The sequence below is a fragment of the Apiospora hydei genome (assembly GCF_038363865.1).
Source record: "Apiospora hydei strain CBS 114990 chromosome Unknown utg000008l_segment0_segment0, whole genome shotgun sequence".
In the NCBI taxonomy this organism is placed as follows: Eukaryota; Fungi; Ascomycota; class Sordariomycetes; order Amphisphaeriales; family Apiosporaceae; genus Apiospora; species Apiospora hydei.
The window spans coordinates 1,548,794-1,561,516 of NW_027117367.1; the positions used below are offsets into that span (position 1 = coordinate 1,548,794).

General features: G+C 54.3%; 2 protein-coding genes across 2 annotated transcripts; both read right to left on the reverse strand.

The window, feature by feature from the left end:
• Nucleotides 1–1,295: 1,295 nt before the first annotated feature.
• Nucleotides 1,296–2,759, reverse strand: PG997_011072 (uncharacterized protein; the record flags this gene model as incomplete). Its single annotated transcript, XM_066815387.1, has 1 exon — nt 1,296–2,759. The coding sequence occupies one exon, from the start codon at nt 2,757–2,759 to the stop codon at nt 1,296–1,298; it is 1,464 nt and encodes a 487-aa protein (XP_066664677.1).
• A 5,005-nt stretch (nt 2,760–7,764) lies between these two features.
• Nucleotides 7,765–8,742, reverse strand: PG997_011073 (phosphoadenosine phosphosulfate reductase; the record flags this gene model as incomplete). Its single annotated transcript, XM_066815388.1, has 1 exon — nt 7,765–8,742. The coding sequence occupies one exon, from the start codon at nt 8,740–8,742 to the stop codon at nt 7,765–7,767; it is 978 nt and encodes a 325-aa protein (XP_066664678.1).
• Nucleotides 8,743–12,723: the final 3,981 nt, after the last annotated feature.

The window sequence follows — 12,723 nt, forward strand, 5'->3', positions numbered from 1 at the left end:
CCCCAACTGCACCGAAAAGAAGCCCTGGAGACTAACGAAATTGCGCAGCTGGACTTGAGAATTCAATATGAACCTACAGCCTCGAAGCGATGCTCTTCGCGTTTGCAGGATGTACTAAAAGGGTGTACGATAGGGGGCCGGCAACAAAGCGGTGGTGTGGGAGCCAGCAAGTCTTGCGGACCAAAGCATCTCTTGCGCAGGGTCTCCACTGGTTACATCGCTGCTCAATATAGAGTCTTTGTCTGGCCTGCTCCGGATTTTGCGGTAGGCTAATGATCCATAGAGGCGTTGACACGCTGAAAAAGCATGGGAATGATATCCAAGAAATTCGGAAGCCATTTGATCGCCTGAGCCTGCACATGTGTTTATTTTGTTGCTTGTTGCATGGAAATGTGACTGTGTGCCATGTAGGTCAAATTCAGTACCCGCGCTCGTTACTTGCTTCCCGGCAGTGGTAGTACTACCGAAAGGACCTCCCTTGACAGTATGAGGTGCCTCTACTTGGCACGGATGATCGGGTTGAGAGTAAAGGTGGCGATTCTAGGAATGCGTTTAGCAAGTGTAAGTCAGGATTACTATACATCTAAGAAAGACTTGCGGAAAATGTAGAAAAGGGGGTGGTTAGGAAGGTTGTCGGAAAAGGGGTAGAATTTTCCCATGTCATGCTGTGTATAAAAAGCCCCTTGTTAGTTAGCAAAGTCTGTCTTAATCGCCACCACTTACATGATACAGGTGCAGTAATCAAATATAATAAACGAAGAACTATATAGTATACTTACTTGCCTTTGGTTTTATCGTACAACGTAGCCTGTAGTGCCATGCGTCAAGCAATGCCTCGTAGCGTTCTGTACCCTATTTGTATCGCCTGTAATGGTGCCTCATAACGAGCGCCAATGTTACGATAGCACGGCTATCCCCTCGGGGGATACACGTCCCCGAACAGAGTCCAGACGTCAAGAGACTGTACGATATCACAGCATATGATCTTGCATTTTAGATATTTTCGTAATGGTTTGGAAATTTATACGATATTCTTTATTCTGTGCAATACAGCATTCTGGGACGTACATGAGTTGTTCTTCTCGAATCACCCAACACCACGATCATGGGGGTTTGTTCATTCTTCACGATCTTTGATTGTAGGAGCGAGAAGTGATTGGCGAGGATACACATCTACGCCATGCCGCAATGAACCTACCTCCTACGGCCCGGGATCCCTTGCGCGTTGGTTCTGTTCTAATGATCATCATCATAATAAACCCTTCTTCCTTCCTTCTTGCTTGCCTGCTTCCTATTTATTCGACCAGCGTCTCGAGGTCTTCCCTCGTGAATCCGAACAGGTAGAGCAGGTCCATCAGGCTCTCGCCGTTGAGCCGGGCGCAGGCCTCCATCTGCACGCGCGGCTTCGCGTTCCAGGCCACGCCGAGCCCGGCCGCGTCCATCATGAGGAGGTCGTTGGCGCCGTCGCCGACGGCCACGACCTGGCTCAGGGCGATGCCCTCCTTGGCGGCGATCTCCAGCAGCAGCTCCCGCTTGCGCTCCTTGCCCACGATCCGCCCTTTCACCTCGCCCGTGAAGCGGCCGGCGTCGTCGAGCTCGACCTCGTTGGCGTGCGCGTAGTCGAGGCCCAGCTCCGAGGCCAGCCAGCTGGTCAGGGGCAGGAAGCCGCCCGACAGGACGGCCGTCTTGACGCCGAGGCGCTTGAGCGCCTTGATCAGGTCGGGCACGCCCGTTGTGACGTCGAGTACGGGGCGCAGCTGCTCGAAGATGCTCACGGGCAGGCCTTTGAGGAGCTGCACACGTTCGCGGAAGGCGGCGTCAAACTCCAGCTCGCCCAGCATGGCGCGGTGCGTGATGTCGGCGACCTGCTGGGCCAGGTCCGGCGGGTCTTTCAGGGTCGCGGCGAGCAGGTCGATGACTTCTTGGGTGATCAGGGTGCTGTCCATGTCAAAGACGACCAGTCGCGGGTGCCGCCTCCAGAGGGAGCCCCTCTGCAGTGCGACGTCAATGTTCCATTCGCGCTCGAAGCGGTAGATGAGCTCATGCTTGCGCAGGTCGGCCAGAGACAGGAAATCCTCGGCAGGCCCGGGCGAGAGCGTCAGCTCCACCACGAGCGGATGATCCGGGTCGTCCAGACACCTATGCGACGAGGTTATCTCGGACAAGCCCGGGGGCAGGGGGAAGGTGGACATCAAGTGCAGGAAGGAGGTGATGCACATGGGGGAGATGTAGGAGCCGTAGAGGTGGTCGAGGGGCTCGGGCTCGTTGGCGGCGCGGGGCTCGAGGGGGAAGTCGTCGAAGTTGGTGGTCGGGGCCATGTTGGCGGGCAGGTCCGAGTCGGACTTGGGCAGGCGCGGCGAGGGCAGGTTGTCGTTGCTGGCCGAGGCGCGGCTGCTGGCGAGGGGCGTCGACTTCTTGTTGGCCTTGTACATGAGGGTCGCGATCAGCTTGCTCGTCTTCTGGCCGCGCGGGGCGGCGCAATTGGGGTGCGTGAAGTCATGGCTGCCGCCGTCCACTATGCGGGGCGGCTCGTCTTTGGAGGGCACGCCGTTGAAGGGACTGAAGCTCTTGGCGGGCGATATCGTGGTGGACTGCAGGTCCTCGACGACGGTGTCGATGCCGAAGTGGCCCTCGGGCTTGGTCGCGGGCCCGCGGTATTGCTGGTGCTCTTGCAGATAGGAACTGCTGCGCATGCCGCCCAGCTGCGGTCGCGCCGGCGGAGGCTGTCTGTGAGCCGTGGCGGGGTTGCCTTCAGCCATGATTGCGAATTGACTTTTGGAAGGGAGCCGTAGGAAAAGAAAGACCCCTAGTGTTGGAAAAGAAAGGTTGGGTTGGGGGAAGAGGCGGGGCGAGGGGCCGACGACAATGTTTGTTAGGTAGGTAGGTATATTTAGGATATATATGTATTCAGGTCCTAGAAATCTTTTTTTTTTCTCTACACGGAAATGTCTGCAGTCCTCCCCCGGTGGCTTTCGAGGATTTGGTGTTGTGACAGCTGACTCTGACTGGAGAATGGCGAGCAGGCACAGGAGTGTTTGTCCCGCTGACCGTAGCGAAGGATGGGCCCCAACGATGCCCATTGCGCAACCCACGGCTAGGCCGACGGGGCGGTTGCTTGCATCAACCCTTCGTGGGTTGGCCCGGCCCGTTGGCGGTTTCGCGACAATGCGACCTACTCTGCTAGACGAGACGGCCTTCTTTCTTAGCCTCTGGGGACAGCACATGCCAAAGAGGCATCAATTGATCTCCGGGACAAGCCGCTGTCGTTTCGATTGGAACTTCCAGGACACGGCTGGCTTTTAAACTTGGCGATTACGAGCCCAACGCACGAAAGCCTTGCATTGTATGGATTGATCCGTGGTTGTATCATTGCGCATGGCAGGATGGCTCCCATAGGCTCTCATAGGCTCATAGGCTCTGAACCTCGGCGGCTTAGCCCCATGTACATATCCAGGCCGGTATCCTCTACATACCCCGCCAAAAGCCTTGAACCACTCGGTCCGTTCAGGAACGACTGGGAACTTGTCGTACGACAAAATCCTCCTGGCGTCACGGGTCACCACGAACTTCAGGGTGATCGGCAGGGACTCCGGCTCCTAAGGCACGAAGGGCACAAGGGCACTCGCAGACACTCGCAGGCACTCGCAGGCACTCGCATTGCCCTGTCCAAATATAGCGCGCTACCAAGTGGTATGCCTTGTTCCTCGTCCTGGCCTGCCCTGTTTCGGCCAAGTCGGGCCTTAGGGCCAGTGCCGCTTTTACCTTGGGTACGCTCGCTCGGCTTACTTAGCCCAATTATACACACCCAAGCTTATTGTGCAGACAAAACGGACGGGAAAACAGGAAACGGGTGCGTCAATCGTACACCCCTCCGGCCTGCATCTGTTCTCGTGGGCAGCCGAGTTCTACCTTTGCGACTACGCCAGTGCTGGACAATTCTTGTTGTCTCTTCCGTTGGGTCTGCATCATCTCGGTCGCAACGTTGGCGGCCCAATGATCCCAACCAGAGAGCCGGCCAGTGAGGTTTTGACAACGGTGGCTTCCGGAGGGCCAAATGCCGCCGAGAAAACAGCGATGACCATATCGCAGTTGACGGCTATCCCCGTCCCAACGCCAAAGCAGAAGCTATTCACAGCGGCGAAGATGGGCTTTCTATCGTTTGGGTCGTCGATGCTCGGAAATCAGTCTCATAGGGAGTTCAAAGTCCAATCAGCATCTTATCAAGGTGGAAAACGCGAAAGGACTACCATACGGGGAGTAAGACACCCCTACTATGGGCACCATTACTGCTTCATGTCAGTACTTTGACTGAAGATAGGCCCATGGCTATAGGTGAATACAATTACAGATCAATACAAGTAGATTAATACAAAAGAACGTCGGGTAGAGGAAATCCACCATTTACAAGAAGCACATATCAGAATTGACCAGAAACGATAACTTTAGAGTTGGTGAGCAATAGGGGTAGCCCGTATATTTCGTTGGGCGTGAGGTTATGCAGAGCCGAGCTTTGGTTTCCCCGGCTGCCCAAGCCCTATGTCTCCCTTTGATGGTCTGGCATAGAAGATGGCCTCAAATGATGATTGTCCAAACAACTCCTTCCTAGGTCGTCGGTGCATCCAGACAATAACATCCCCGATCCAGCGATTTGATGCTCCGCGAGTTCATATTCCCTACGCTGGGTCCCCTTTTCAACCATTACCCATGGAGTCACACGTCTCCCACAAGCTCCGTACCGACAGGGCTACAGCCGTGGGGGTATCCTGCCTAGTGAAGTACCACCCGAGACAGATGATGTTGCCGCTGCCGTAGGGACGATTTGCACGGCTCGGAGATTGTGGCAGCCAATCTTGTTGTCTCTTTGCAAGCGATGGGTCAACGAGACGGAGGCACCCAAGATCGAGTCCTAAAGTGGCAGCATACAGGGCGCCGCGACGCCCAAGTCCTGCGAGGAATCTCGATGTACTCCCCAGACCGGGGCAACTTCGTCGCGTATTTGCCGCGGAAACGACTGGCCATGGGTCATCTCGATAGGCTTAGGCTGTCATTAGAGTAGCGTTAACATTGTGTAGGAGACAAGTAAAGACCTGATCAGTAGATTGTCATGAAGCTGAAGCAGGTGGTTCGCCTACATCTAAATCAACCCAAACTGTAAAGACGTCCGATTATTCAGGTTCATATCGTAACTCTCGAAACATTTTGCCCTGGTGCTAATCAAGCTGCGGCCAAAGTAGATATCCCAGTCAGGAATGTCACGAGCTGTAGATGACCAGCCAGTTTGGCCCAGGTATCAGCCAGCCATCGCTTGGTTGCCGCCAGGCGCTGGTCACGGACTTTCCATGCCGCCCGATAGGCGAACCAAGACGCGCTCGCAAGGAGACTTATATACCATAAATAGAGAGAATCTCGCTAAGGACAGCGCAGTTCTTAGTCCAGCGTCGTACCCCCAGAAGTTCTTAGCAAAGCCAGGATCCGAGTCCAAGATCCGGGGCCCGATAGGTGTCAGTGTGAATTCTGTGAATAAATTGCCCCGAGCCTACTGCCCCGTGGGCTCCTTTTCAAGCTGCAGTCGGAACTCATTGACAAGACTCGCGGTCGAACTGCTGTCACGGGCGGTTTATGGCTCGGTACATGGAGTTGCCTCCAGATGCCCTTCTCAGCTGGAACGGGCTTATCGGGACTGCAGTCGTGCCCGAGTCATCGTCCCTCCGCTTGTTGGCACTCGCAGCCGGCATCTCCTCTAACAAGAGCGAAATGTCGTCTTGGCACTTGGTGCTTTGAGGTATATAAAAACTGCGACACAGGCACACCGACGGACGAGTCGATGGGGCTTCGCGGAGGTGCCTCCAAGATGGGCAAGCCTATTGCGTTATGGCAGGAAGCGTACAGAACCACTTGCATGACATTTCTCAGGAGAACGAAGGCGAGGCTTCTTGGTCTCACCCTGGAAAGATTTACTCCGCGGCATCACCTTGATCACTGGGAGAAGTATAATCCAGGACCAAGGGGGCTGTGGAGAGTCAGTGAGCAACGTAGCCATCGCCAATGCGGGTTCCAAGATGCTGCACATTAATTAGCAGAATATTTGTAATGCACAATTAAATACTCTGGAGGCATAATACTATTTAGTCATATACTGCCCAATTAACGCGGGGATGGTATGATGGCAATGGCCGAAAAAGAGGGAATAGGGCATGAAAAGAAAAAGTGACCGCAGAGGGAATCGAACCCTCTTGCCTTTAAGTATATGAATAAGAATACTACCGCTAGGCTACACCAGCCCGGTCAAGGGAAATCTATGTCAAATTGGTTTATGAACCCAGTTGACAAGAAGGGAACCTGCGCTCGAAGGGGTGAGCAAGTATTCAAGCTTTGGGGGTGGCATGGGAAGTTCCAAGGGTTTGGGTTCAAGCCCTCGCCGAAGTCGGGTCCACCATCTTCGAGGGGACAATTCTGATATATTTGTATGACAAGAGACACGGTAGATGCTGATGTTATCCTTGAAAACCAGTTACTCGTAGTCGAACGGTCGACTCGTTGGCCAGGAAGTGCTGCAGCTATTAGCATCGACAAAGTGAGAATAGGATCGAGGCCACCAGCAACTGGGCCACCGCTGGCCCGCAAAGGAAAGTGAACTTTGTTGCGATCTAGATCATCATCTAGAGCCAGTCCATCTGCGAGATCAATGATGCAGAACAGCGATACACTCGCTGACCAGCCGGCGGTTGCCATGCCGGTACAAGTCGCAGCTCAAGTGACTACACAAGCGCTGACGAGGAGAACATGAGCGTATATTCATGGTTCCAGTGGACGAAACAGTCGCACCCAAATCCATGCATACTCTGAACATTGGCTCGCCTGTTGCTGTTGAGCTTCGCAATATGCTGGTGGGTACGAACAGCATTAGTAGTTATAGTGTCTTCTGCGAGTAAGGAGGTAGGAGGATTGGTTTGGGATGTGATACCTATTGGAAGGCCCGGATTGTTGTTATCTGATTGGAGCAGCGGCCGGGCGGGTCACATGGAGGAAGAATTAGAACGGAGGGGAAGCGGGCGAACTGCGACTTGCCGCCAATCAGATGGCCAAGCATCCACAAGTTATGGACCTCAGTTCAACATCATCATCATCAATCTGGGGAGTGAAACGATAATACTACAGCAACGACAAAAGCAGTCGATCCCAAACCTTAACCGAGAGATCCAATGCGACGTATCATCAGCATGCCGCTGAACGGGCCTATTGCCTGATCCCGAGTGGCTGGTTTGGTGGCATCATGACAATGTCATACGACCACATTTGGACATTGGACAGAAGCGAAGACAAACACCAGGTAGAGGTAAGTTTAGTTAAAGTGTTTATGCTTGTTTATTGTGTATTCTTTCTTGAAGGTCAAGTTCTATCTATAGCAAGCTTTCCGTTAACTTGGTGCTAGATGCTGGACTCGCTACTCGCTATCCGCCGCCAACCCAACCCTATGGCATAGCCCATCCGAAATGGAAAAGGGGCCTTGACGATGTCAATATTTTAACAAAACATGACTGAAAAAGGACGAACTCCTCCGCTTGCCTAACTGATCGCCTGTTCCGAAACTCCGTTCTGGGGAATGGATATCCCAACTCCTGAAAATGCTGCAGCAAATGTTCCCAAAGAAAAAAGACCCTTGCTGGGTCTGAAATCATGTATGTCGTGAAATGGTTCTTCACTCGTGTCCGGCCCTTACTTCATCGAAGGTGGTAGAAGTGGTACTGTCAAGTGCTTGCTTATCTATGCAGCGACCTCGACGCGCTGCTCAATCTCCACCTTTTGCAGGGCGGCGGCGAGCTGCTCCTGCTCCTTGCGCTGCTGCTCCTCGAGGAACTGGGCGTAGCGGGACTTCTTGTTGTGGATGCCGCACTCGGTCTTGGCCTGGCCCTTCCAGCGGCCGGCGCGCTCGTCCTCGCCCTCCTTGACGGGGCTGGTCGAGTGCCAGTCACCGACGGACTTGTATCCCTGGTCCAGGAGGACGTTGTAAGGGACGTTGTGCTCGGCAATGTAGTTGCGGACCTGGGCGAAGGACCAGTCGACCAATGGGTTGATCTTGACGATACCAGTCTCCTCGTCGACCTCGAGCACGGGGATCTTGTCGCGCTGTCCACCCTGGGACCGGCGGCGGCCAGTGAGTTCGGCGGCGACGCCCAGCTCGGCGTAGGCACGCTGCTGGGGCTCCACCTTGGCGATCCAGTCGTACAGCTCGGCGGCGGTGTCGTACAGCTTCTCGCCGTAGCGCTCCTCGAACTCGGCGGCGGTCTCGGCACCGGAGGGCTTATACACGTGCAGGTTGACGTTGGGGTAGCGGGCACGCACGCGGTCTACAAGGTCGTACGTCTCGTTGAAGTGGTAAAGGGTGTCGAGGAAGATGAGGTCGACAGAGGGGGCTTCCGGGTCCTCGGACTGGATCTTGGAGAGCACGTCGATAGCCACGAGGCCCGACAGGCCGAAGGCGGTGGACTGGTACAGATTGGGGAAGAGGGCCTTGACGAAGCGGAGTCGGTCCTGTACCGACATACGCTCGAGCTGCTGGTTGAGGTGGCGAATATGCGGCTTGGTCAAGCTGATCAAGGGCAGGCTGGTGGTAGAGCCCGAGGCGGAGGAGGCTCCCGACGCATAGCCTGACTCGAGGTCTGTGGCGGGTGGTGACTTGGTGTCTACGACAGGCCTGACTGCCGGGGAAGAGGTGAAGGACGACATCTGGGTGGATGCCATTGTGGAATGTGCGGATGGGATGTTGTGAGAGTGGTAGGACGACACTTGTTGAAAATCGCCTTTTACTGTTCCTTCGAGAATATTCAATGTGTGTGAAGGGGCACACGAGTTCTTTATAATGGGAGCTAGTAACAGTTGGCAGTGGGATGAGATTATGAAATCTTTGGATGACGACAGAACAGGATCAGTGTCGCGTGAGGACAGATGGATATAGGGTTACTTGTTGGGGTATAAGTCTGGGGAAGACAAACAAGAGTATGGGAAAGGAGGGAAGAAGAGAAGATATGTGCTCGGAGAAGAAGACGCTCGACTTTCTACTCGGGGACTGTTACTCCAGTCGCCTACCTGTGGTTCCTGGTTGGTGGTTTGGTTTGTAATTCCACCTGGACTGGAGGGGACTTACACCGGCCGCCCACTGGGTGGCATTAGTAATTGCGTGCTGGGAGGAATAATGCGGGCCCCTCCCAAGACAAGAGACAAGAAGCAAAGGGCGTGAGGGTCGGGAAAATCTGGACATGCTATTGCCTACTACCTACCATTGGGTGTGAGAATTGCGTGATTGCGTGATTGCTCCTATTGCTGGCGAGAGCGAACTCTACAGCGTACGGCGAGTGGCCATGATGCTGCTTACCAAGTAGCGCCCCTGTCGAAGATCAGATCTTTGGGCTTTGCAGTCTTAGAATCGATCACGACATCCGCGCTAGGCCGTTTGCGGCCCAGGGCTCTGTCGCTGATTGGCCGTTTAGGGGCAAGCCCGGTTCTTTTTTTAAGGCAAAAGCTGAAGAAGTACCGAAACTTTGCTTTCTTGGCCTGCAACGCCCGCTGGCCGTTTCAGGACCGTATACAATACAACACCCGGGGCGTGAAAAGGGCATGGGATTTTATTTTCCTCGGGCCAAAAAATAGGCAATTAACCAACCTTGGGATGTAGATTGGGCAGGGGAATTATTCCCACAAGTCCCAAACGTCAGACTTTTGCCTCGTCGAGACCCACTGTCCCGTCCCCTAGGGGCATGATTCCATAAGCTGGCCATATATCGTGCCTACCTCTTACAGAACACGCAGTGCAATCTCAGGGGGAGGAAAACGCTGGGGCTGTCTTGTTGTCTGTAGATCACGAATCACACCATCATCGACCTCGATGATCACAGACAAACAGTGTATGTGTTCATTTTGCTTTCTGACATGACCTCCGTACCCATACGCAAGGCGTCAGACCGACCAGCTCTGTTGTCTGTCGTTATGGGTGGTGGACGGAAGGTGGACGGCACGATACTGGGTCGGGTGGCCGAGGCGCCCATGGCCAGCGCCCAAGCGAACACCGAACCCCCTGGACAAGTTTCTCTCTGCGATGGGGCAGGCTTGCAAGCACGCCATCGCACCTCTGCATGGGCTCATCATGCAACCCGAGGCTTGTTGCCTGTTACTGGTGAGCTGGGCTTGGTTTAAAAAGAGTATGCAACCCCATGAGTCGGGATAGATGGGATGCACGAGTGAACTATCTGTCTCCTGCTACAGGGACTGGGTGACAGACAAGTGAATGGCACCTCATGCATCTCGTCCGGTCTTTCCCTCTCCGCGATGCCTTATTACGGCTTGCTGGCCGGAGGGGCGGGTCCAAGCCTAACCGGCTACGTCTCGTCACGCTCTGTTACCCTGGAGAGAGAGAGGCTCGGCAGGCCGGCATAGGGTCTTCATTATTATGCAACTGCACCTATGCCAATCATTGCGTGCGTTGACGTGCTCGAAGGCGTGCTGCTCGTTGCAATGTCAGCAGCGGGCGTAAGCCTGATAAGCAGCGCTCCAAGGTAACAACAGTGTGTAAGTACATGAGCTGTGCGTACGCAGCGTACGCAGAAGGATGTAGAGAGGATACCTAGTCGGTCACACACCAGACACAGCACACAAGGGGCCAGGGGATGGCTCAACTGCAGGGGCGTGGACCAAGTGCAAGTTGCAGTGCAGTGCAGGGCAGGAAGGACCGAAGAATCACGCCTTCCTTCGTGACGATGGCGTGCTCGAGATTGTAAGCTGGCAGAGGCAGAGCCGGACGAGCCGCCGGTTCGATGTCGTGCTTTTTGGGTTGAATTCGAGCTTACAGCCGTCGTTGTGAGGCTGAGCCTGCACCGATAGCCAGGTTTTGCCGCCCCCGACAGCCTAACTTTAAGCCGCATCTGATCGGCTAGCCGAATGCCCGACTGCCGACATCCGCCCCTCCCTGCTTGCCCAGATCGCCATTATGGACATTTTGGATATGCAGCCAACACCCAATCCAACATTGAAGGGTCTCGCTGACTGTTACGCACAATTACGCAGCCCGCGCCGCGCAGTAGCATCAAGCTTATATAATCAAAAGCTCCCCTTTTTCCTGATGGCCGTGCAATAAGAAATTCGACCTTTGTCGCATCTTCTCAACCCACAGCACTTTTTTCAGACAACCCAGTATTTGTGGTCTTTTGAGACATACGATATCGGTCGACGACATGGCGAACGTTGCATCCGGGGTCCTCCTCCGCGTTTGGCGTACAAGTCTCCATGACAACTGACACCTCCGATGCCATCACAGTTTCCTATACTCGTCATTCGCACGAGTAGAGATCATCTTTCCGGGAATTCTGATTGCCTCTAATGGGTTTTCCCGCTACCGTCAGGCTAGCCAGCTGCCGCTCACTAGGTATACTTGTGACGCCGCTGACGGAGCGGGTGCCCGGTCTACTGCCGACTGATGTCTGCATCAGTTAACATGTGTTGGGATCGATGAGAACGGAAACTCGGCCTGCTCGATTCCACTCATCCATGCATATTATCCCCATTCGCCGGGGCGGAGGTCAGATGGTCCAGGCAGGAACATTTTTTCACAAGCGGGAGATGGCATGCACGTAACCCACGGCCGCGTCAGATGTGTCGGAACGCTGCACGAGATGGCGGTGCACGGGCTTCGGGGTCGACAATCTGTCTTCCTGGCGTGTTATGGGGATCATGGGGTGCTTGGGGGCATCTGCGTGACATATGTGGCCTTCCGATTGCTACGCTCGCATCTCCGAAAGAACCGAAACTCTAAAATTACACGGCCGGGCTTCGTCGTGAGCAGCTCACATCAGGTGAGAATAGTCCCATTTGAGCCGGATCATACCGAGACGCCCCACGCATGGCCCGAGCCGTAGGGCCAGAACAAGGTTGAGGGATCTAGGCCCGCGTATTTCAAGGGGGACAACCGCCCTACGCGACGACGAGCAGTGTGATTTTGTTTCTGCCTAGAATTTGGGACGACACAAAAGCCAACCAGTGTTTATAATGTACACCACCAGCATGGCCATACCGTACTATGCTGGAGTCTGATGGTTGGCATCGACTGATGAACACCGTTCGATTTCCTCGAATGTTCAGCCACGCACGAGGTGAGATTTGCCTTGATGTGCATGACTTATGTCTTTCCGAGCAGGCAGAGGATCAACACTGGAGGCACTTCCAGTGCGTCTATCAATATAATACCTGCTGAGCTGCTCAGCAGCTTACGGTATGTCTACCCACTGAACAGTCGCGATACAAGTTCAGTACCCCTGATTGCTGGAAACGAGTTATTCCCCGGAATTTGACATGACCCGACAACCCTGGAATCATATTGTACTGCCCACTCCTTTGGCACCTGTGAGGTATTGGGCATGGGGCTTTTTCGTTGCGTCAGCAGTAGAGCCCCTGAGAACCCGTCGGAGTTGGCTTGTCGTAATATTGCGTAGGATATCAATCGAAAACCGATACAGGGGTAGATTATGCTTGCATAGCAAGTCGTGGTGTCGTTGACTGACCGCCGTCCAAGTGCAAGACGCTGTGCTGATGGCCCCTTTATCTGCGCAATATGCACGCTATTTTGGGTCTCGGGAGCATTCAGAAGACCCAGCAAGTATGCTAATGGCTCATGAGCCAAGACGGGATCGACCAACAGAGTTGGCTTCGTCCTAATCCCAGCAAGTGAAGATGTTG